Below are 8,272 nucleotides of genomic sequence, written 5' to 3' on the forward strand. Positions count from 1 at the left end.
GTGGAGAATTTGGCCTCCATACAAATGATGCGTATTCTTTTGTGAGTTCGCCTCACACACATAGTGTTGGCATGAGGAATGTTTTTTAGATACAAATCAGGAAACTCACTGAAGCAGGAAAAGCCAAGGGAAGTGGCCTCAAAACATTAGTTGAAAACCGAGATTTCTTTTTAAAGATGAAAATAACTTTCTTTTGCTTTTTGCGTAATTAACAAATGAACCAACGCAACCAACTTTAGACGCGAAATCGCACACAAAATATCAATGAGAGCGTAAATGAAAAACTTTTTAACCACTTCGTGAAAGTAAATAAAATACGCTTAGTTTTTCTTTCTACCACCTTATTGTTATATTGATTATAATGCAAATGATAACCCCAAGCACTCTACAACGTTACCGAGTTGTAAATTATAGACGCGTTTTTACGCACGCATAGCAGTGCTGCTTGGAGGAGACTGGTTGGTTGGTTGGGGCTGGTTGCATGGGCTGCATTGTGAAGCGTGGGACAGATTGGGGGTAGTAGCACATTAGCATATTATTACCAGGCATGTGGCACCCCGTATAAAACTGGCGGCAGGCGGCCTCCCTCCAGATACAAGCGCACAGTGTCCGTGGGAGAAGGACGTGAGAAGAGATGTTGGGCCAGTGACAAAACCTGGTTTAGGAACAGACCAAGAAGGAACTATAAGCATCTTTTTTCACCAGTTTTCTGAGGCTTCATCTGAACTTTCACACGGATTATGACGTTCGCACGGAATTAAACAAGTCATTCCGTTCCATTTTCAATTGTATTGTTGGGAGTCTTTGGACACGTGTGGGAGAAACTGGGGATTGTTTTGCGCGCACTTGACATGAAACGGAACAACGTTAACTCTCAATATCACCAGTAAGAAAGTCTCTTCCGATGCATCAGACGGATAAGAGAAACGTTTTTTAAAACAAACTGTCCTTGGTGAGGAGCAGCCGAGTTGCTCAAAGACTTTGCAAAACATATTTATTTATTATTTATTCGTCATGGGACGCCACTTACTGTTGCTTTTCGCCATCCTGTACATGCTGCTCTGTCAGGTAAGGATTTCATCTTTCATTTCTTTAGCTGATAAAAAAGACAATAATATGCTTTGTGTATTTATATTTACAAGTCTAATGTTAATGCGATCGTTTCTTTCAAGGTGTCGTGTTCAGGCATCTTTGAGCTAAAGTTGCAGGAGTTTTTGAACAAGAAGGGCGTGCAGGGCAACAAGAACTGCTGTAGGGGCGGCCTGACCTCCCCTTACCAGCAGTGCGAATGCAAGACATTTTTCCGCATCTGTTTGAAACATTATCAGCCCAACGCATCTCCGGAGCCACCTTGCACCTACGGAGGCACGGCTACACCCGTGTTGGGATCCAACTCGTTCCAAGTGCCAGATAGCTTACCGGACGGTTCTTTTACCAACCCCATCAGGATGAACTTCGGTTTCACGTGGCCGGTGAGTATCCCCAGTATAGCCTATTGATGCAACAGATGAGAGGCTCGGCATATTTTGCTATGTTTTTAGAATAATGCTCGTTTTCTAATGCACTTTTTGGGGGTTTTGTAGGGAACTTTTTCACTTATTATTGAAGCGGTGCATGCTGATTCCAAAGAGGATCTAACAACAGGTAAGTGGTCCGATCATAAAAATATAACAATATTTGATTTTAATAACTGTGAAACTAAACTTTGTGATCTTGATTGTTTACAGAAAACCCGGAGCGCATCATCAGTACCATGACCACGCAGCGTCATTTGACTGTGGGCGAGGACTGGTCTCAGGACCTCCACAGCGTGGGCCGAACCGAGCTCAAGTTCTCTTACCGCTTCGTGTGCGACGAGCACTATTACGGCGAGGGATGCTCCGTGTTCTGCCGCCCCAGAGACGACGCGTTCGGCCATTTCACCTGCGGCGAACGCGGAGAAATCATCTGCGACGCCGGATGGAAGGGCCAGTACTGCACGGAACGTAAGTCATTTTTTAATAATTTTTTATTAATAAATTAACGTCGTAAACATCGTATATCAAACTGCGTTTTTAATTGTAATGTTGTTTGTTTGAGAACATGTTTTAATAATTTAGAAAACGTTATTTATTTTAAATATTTATTTAGAAAAATCAGAAAGTTTAAGTTATTAAAAAACGGGAAGGAGAAGTAGAAAAAGTTAACAGTTACGAGCAACTTGTAACTAATACCCCCGCCCCCCACACTCACACCCCCCTCCAGCCCACTCTCACAACACACCACTTGATTTATTCCACTCGGGAGGAGGAAAGTTTTTAGGAATAATCTCACGCGTGCCATAAATTTACATGCTCGCGTCCGATTGGTTGCTCCCGGAGTGGGCCGGCCGCCTATTGGCTGGCGGGAGGGAGGTATTGTTTGAAGTGGGCAGCTGCCGGGAGCGCGGAGACAATGGAGCAGCTGTCGCCCGCTGGCCGCGCATACACCAGCTGTCCACTCTTATCTTCCCTACCCGGAGACATTGAGAGCACACGGAAAGAAAGAAAAAAGTTTTGACCCCCAGCGAAGAGAGGGTGGAAAGAAGGGTCCCCTTGTTTTTGAGCGCCCTATTGTAGTCATGTGTTCATCAGAAATTCCTCAGTGGTGATTAGGAGATGTTAGTCGTTTTCTTGGTAAGAGATGAAGCTAATAGGTTTAGGACCCCCACTTCTCTTTCTTTGAGTCAAGAGGAGTTAGGATTTAGTGTGTAGGTTTTTTCATAAAATGTAAAAATTAACAAATCGTACATGGCGTAATGCCACGGTCCTAACGTAGATGTTTTATGTTTTTTTATCAGCAATTTGCCTCCCAGGATGTGATGAGGAACACGGCTTCTGCGAGAAACCTGGAGAGTGCAAGTACGTATATCAGATATTTTACACAAAATGTAACCAATTTGTAGATTCAGTTCAATTCTGTAATATGCAAAACAACTTTAAGTAAGAAAACTTTAACAAACAGTGTAAACACTGTGGCTTTGTGCTACCACTACAAAGCATCCATTCCAGCGCAGCGACGTTGGCTCAACTTGAGTGCCAACATGTTTCAAACCTGTTTGATTTTTTAACTAAACAAGAAATGACACACTTCACTTGTAAAAGCAGAACAGGCTTCTAATCTGATGATTTGTTTGGATGCTTTACCAGGTGCAGAGTCGGGTTTAAAGGCCGCTACTGCGACGAGTGCATACGGTACCCGGGATGCCTTCATGGAACCTGCCAGCAGCCGTGGCAATGCAACTGCCAGGAAGGCTGGGGCGGCCTCTTCTGCAACCAAGGTGAGAAGAAGAGATGAGAGAAAAGCTTTCAAAAGCTTTTTAAAAATGATGCTGCCCTAAAACACAGAAAGGTCAAGTGTATTTCTAAGATAAGCCGATAGTAAAAAATAACATTAAAAATACAAACATGTTATACACACAAAAATAAAAAAACAGAAACATCAAGAATTAGAAGTAGCACGTTTTGGTACAAGAAGATGGAAAGAAAAGTGGAGAGGAAGAAAGATGATACAAAGAAAGCAACAGACAGAGAGCAACAGCTGTCCAGCTGCGGTCCAGCAGCATTTGTCGCTGCTTTGAGATGGATTAATCCACATGTGCTGAACACACGCCTGTCTGTATTTTCCAGATCTGAACTACTGTACCCATCATAAGCCCTGTCTGAATGGAGCCACTTGTAGTAACACTGGTCAGGGCAGCTACACCTGTTCCTGTCGGCCAGGCTACACAGGAGCCAGCTGCGAGATCGAGGTCAGCGCTTGCGCGGCCAACCCCTGCCGCAACGGAGGAAGCTGCACCGTACGTGAATCACTGTTAACAATACACACACATATATGTTTTCAAGTTTAGAACTCTAAGCTTACCATGTCTTTTTATGATTTTACAGGACATGGAGAACACCTACAGCTGTACCTGTCCACCTGGGTTCTATGGCAAAAACTGCGAGCTCAGCGCCATGACATGCACAGACGAGCCGTGCTTCAATGGCGGACGCTGTGCAGACAACCCAGACGGTGGATACTTCTGCCAGTGTCCGACAGGATACGCAGGGTTCAACTGCGAGAAGAAGATCGACCATTGCACCTCCAGTCCGTGCTCAAACGGTATGATTCATCTTCAAGACGTGTTTTGGTGGCAAGATTGATGATTCGTTGCAACATTTGCTCACATTTCCTAATGCATTTCTCCTTCAACCCACAGGTGCACGTTGTGTAGATCTGGTGAATTCCTACTTGTGCCAGTGTCCGGAAGGGTTCACAGGAATGAACTGCGACGGAGTCGGCGACGAGTGCTCCCTCTCCCCCTGCCAAAATGGTGGAACCTGTCAGGAAGGGGCCAGCGGTTACGTATGTACATGCCCACCTGGGTACACCGGACAGAACTGCAGCTCACCTGTCAACAGTCGCTGTCAACACAACCCTTGCCACAACGGCGCCACCTGCCACGAGCGAAACAACCGCTACGTATGTGCATGCGTCCCGGGATACGGAGGACGCAACTGCCAGTTCTTGCTTCCAGACAGAGCTTCCCAGATAGGCGGCGACGTTCCCTGGACCGCCGTGGGTTCCGGAGTTCTGCTGGTGTTGTTGTCGGTGGTCGCCTGTGCAGTGCTGGTGGTCTGCATTCGTTCAAAGGTCCAGCAGCGTCAACGGGACCGAGAGGAGGAAGTCGCTAACGGGGAGAACGAAACGATCAACAACCTCACGAACAATTCTCACCGCGACAAAGATCTGTCTGTGAGCGTTGTCACGCAAGCGCCGCTCAAGAACATCAACAAGAAGATCGACTTTCACAGCGACCACGACGACCTGAGTTTGTGCACTGAAAAGAGGAGCTATAAAACACGTCACGGACCTGCAGACTATAATTTGGTGCAGGAAGTAAAGTACGAAGTGAAACATGAGGTGAAACTGGAGCACGTTGGGAAGGAGATGGCAGCGAAGGACCTGTCCGACAGCTGTGAGGACGTAAAGTGCCAATCGCTGCAAGAGTCATGCGAGTTTGAGGAGAAACGCAGAAAACGTCTGAAAAGGTAAATACTCCTCATTGATCTGTTTAGAACCCCACCAAATGGGCCCAGAATTGTTTTACTAATGTGCTCCTGTCTCTTTTCTCTACAGCGATGCGTCCGAAAAGTCCAAGTATTCAGAATCCAGGTATTCTGATTCGAAGTATTCCGAGTCGAAATACTCAGAATCAAAGTATTCGGAATCAAAGCATTCCGATTCGCTGTATACCGAGTCAGCATGTGCGTCGGCATGTGCATCGGCATCCACGTCGGCTTGTGTCGACACAAAATACAAATCCGTCATGGTGATGTCGGAGGAGAAAGATGAATGTGTAATTGCAACCGAGGTGAGTGACGTCAAAACGAAAGATTTTTTATTATGTCATGTTTCACGTATAGCTACGTAAAGATCCTAATTTAAAACCAACCGTTTGTTTTGTTTCTGTCGTTCAGGTGTAATGAGCCTGCAGGAGGCCGATGCTCGTTGTGTCCCACGGGAGACGTTTTGAACTCCCTAAGAAAATGCTGCTGCTCGAACCCTTAGGTGGAAACGTCCCACCTTGTGACTACTGCTGCTGAGAAACTAGGACTGATTAACTGATATTCAGGATGAGCTGGTTCTCTGTACTGAAAGAGGCACAGGCGGTCGTGGCCTGTAGGCTTGGAAACTTGTGGAAATGCTAATGATGGCAGAAGTGTCATTACAATTTCAAATGTAGTTGTAAAATTTACCCGTAAAGCCATTTTTAAAGGTGTTGGACAATGTATGTCCATTTAAATATTTTTTTCTTGCGCACGTGGATTCATCACACGTAAATGGCATTTGGGAAAATGTAACAGAAAGAGGAGAGAATATGAGAATAGCGTCGCAGTGTTTTGCCGTGTGATGTCCAATACTGTGTCAGCATCGTGGCAACGTTTTAGCAATATTTTGGCAACATTTGCTGTTTTTCGCCAATAATTCCCACAGACTTTTACTGTGCCCAGAAACTGCACCAAACATTAATGATGTTGAAGTAGTTTAAAAGAAATGTGTCGCAACATTTTTTTGCCATCGACTGTCTCGCCGATACCGTGGCAAAGTTGTGACAACATTTTAGCAATATTTTGGCAACATTTGCTGGCCCCACAAGTCAGTGTACAAGGGACTACATCAGAACGGTGGATGTTCAGCCATACTGGCCTATCTGCACTGGGTTAAATGTCGCATGATGTTATATCCTGTCACATGACCAGTGTAAACTATATGTATTACTTGATCACTGTGCTCAAAAAATCTCAAAGTCTTCCAAGCCTCCGCTTTTTTGCATTATGGTTTAGAATATGTTTGTAAGTTGTTTTTTGACCCAAGTATGTTTGTGTTGATGCTAAATAATATCCTTGTTTGTATGTTTTTGATTCCTTTTTTATAACAAGAGCTGTATGATTTAAGTTAATTTATTTTTATTTAAGTTGTATTTCTAAATATTTGTAATGTTTTTAAGATTATTTAAATTGTATGTTTTCTTACGTTGTTCCTGTTATTTGCAAAGGCACTTCGGGTTGCTGGGATGTTTTGAGAAAATGTTATTTAAAGAAGGATTGTAAAAATGTTATTAATGCTATTGTTTTCATTAACAAGCTTTTGTTTGATCCTTTTTCTCAGAATGAAGTTTTAGCTTAAATTATTTTTCCAAATAAAGATTATGAACTATTGAAAAAAATACATTGTTTCATTAAAGCCGCTGCACCTTACTTTTTTTTAAAGTACACATTTATATTTGGACACCGTCATAGTTTTCATTTTAAAATATACAAAACAGGACACATGCCATTGAAAAACAACTTCTACATGCAGCGTCGTGAGCTAAATTTGTGCCTTATTCCTTTTTTTTTTAATGAGTTTTATGCGTGGTGCTCTATAATGACTAGAGATGGTTCTTTGGAAAACGGGGGAAAGATTTGAACGTCGGTTCTTTATAGTGATGAGAACCATGCTAATCATTAACATCTGCTCTGGCCTCTCGGTCACCCCATACTGGGCTATTCATTGCCTTACTCCACATTCTGCCTGCCGCGAGTCCACGGCAAAAGAGAGGCCTTTAAGAAACGCTGTCAAATAAGCTGTAGGACATTTACGAGTCTTCGGTTTGTCTAAAGCTTTAGGCAGAGCTAAACTCCACACTCCAAACTGTGATTTAATGGGAACGTCTTCCTTGATTTGAAGAGTAAAATCTCACACGAGTAACAGCGCTGGAAAACTGTTGAACACTATCGTTGTCCAGTTGTGTTTAACAAAGTCAAGAGAAATGGATTTGATTTTTGTGAGACTTGTGAGGTATCCTAACACTAATCTTACGTAGAGAACAAGAACTCTTTTGTTAAACTTTTATGGCTAAACATTGGGAGAAGTTCAGAGGAGTTCTGGTCGAGGTCTCTTACAACACTCATCAATGGGACTCGGGGGAACAAGCAGAGCCTCACAATGTAGCCGGGGACAATAGCCGATACAAAAGGGCACCATTTGGGAGAGGCAGTGTGCGCCTGTGAATGGAGGAAAGGGAGGAGGCACAAAACGACAGATGTTGTCTGTCCTCCTGAGTCAAAGCGTCCTGCAGCCAGAAAACACCAGCTAGACCCCACATGGCCGTGGAGGAGAGACACAATGGAGACCTTCATCTCACGTGTCTTCTCTGATATTTCACATCTAAATGTAACTTTAAACAACTTCACATCACCCTGCAATAGAGCCCTTCGCCTTATTTAGATATTTAATCCCAAGATCAATAATTAACTGCATGACGCTGTAGTTTGGTCAGCTTCTACAGCACACGTCTTTTTTGCATCATAATATGCAATTTAACGCAACAATTTGTTCTGCATTAAAACAGTATTTGTAGACTTTCAGGAGACATACATGTCGCTTTTTAATATCTTTAAGATGAATGTTTTTTTAATCATCTTTACACAATATTTATGACAATATAATTTACGTAACAACGGGTTTTTCTTGGTTTATATTTTTTAAAGCTTTCCAGTAAATTACCCATAATGATGCTATTACACACATAACATATAGGTTTTTTCATTTAATGTTTACATGCATTTTTTATAATTAAATAAAAACTGTCTTTAAAAAATTGAAAATTGTATAAATAACTTCATTGTTATTGTATGGACCTTGGCGGGAGAACATTTAAATGCTTTTTAAAGAAAACTTAAAGAAATCGTCAGAGCCGATAGCCTCGTGGGCAGTGCTCCGACAC

General features: G+C 42.9%; 1 protein-coding gene across 1 annotated transcript; it reads left to right on the plus strand.

The window, feature by feature from the left end:
* Nucleotides 1-518: 518 nt before the first annotated feature.
* Nucleotides 519-6,712, plus strand: dla (deltaA). The gene is made up of 11 exons (XM_057331888.1): nt 519-1,068; nt 1,173-1,472; nt 1,584-1,644; nt 1,728-1,985; nt 2,819-2,879; nt 3,168-3,298; nt 3,648-3,817; nt 3,906-4,122; nt 4,220-5,051; nt 5,140-5,374; nt 5,481-6,712. The coding sequence occupies exons 1-11, from the start codon at nt 1,015-1,017 to the stop codon at nt 5,484-5,486; spliced, it is 2,325 nt and encodes a 774-aa protein (XP_057187871.1). The 5' UTR covers nt 519-1,014; the 3' UTR covers nt 5,487-6,712.
* Nucleotides 6,713-8,272: the final 1,560 nt, after the last annotated feature.

Source organism: Triplophysa rosa, linkage group LG4 (genome assembly GCF_024868665.1).
Source record: "Triplophysa rosa linkage group LG4, Trosa_1v2, whole genome shotgun sequence".
NCBI lineage: Eukaryota > Metazoa > Chordata > Actinopteri > Cypriniformes > Nemacheilidae > Triplophysa > Triplophysa rosa.

Excerpts from the sequence above, each read along its gene's own strand:
- dla (XM_057331888.1), top strand. The coding sequence starts at position 1,015 with ATGGGACGCCACTTACTGTTGCTTTTCGCCATCCTGTACATGCTGCTC. Across the intron at positions 3,818-3,905 it reads GCAACGGAGGAAGCTGCACC|GACATGGAGAACACCTACAG; the intron begins GTACGTGAATCA and ends ATGATTTTACAG. Across the intron at positions 4,123-4,219 it reads CTCCAGTCCGTGCTCAAACG|GTGCACGTTGTGTAGATCTG; the intron begins GTATGATTCATC and ends TTCAACCCACAG.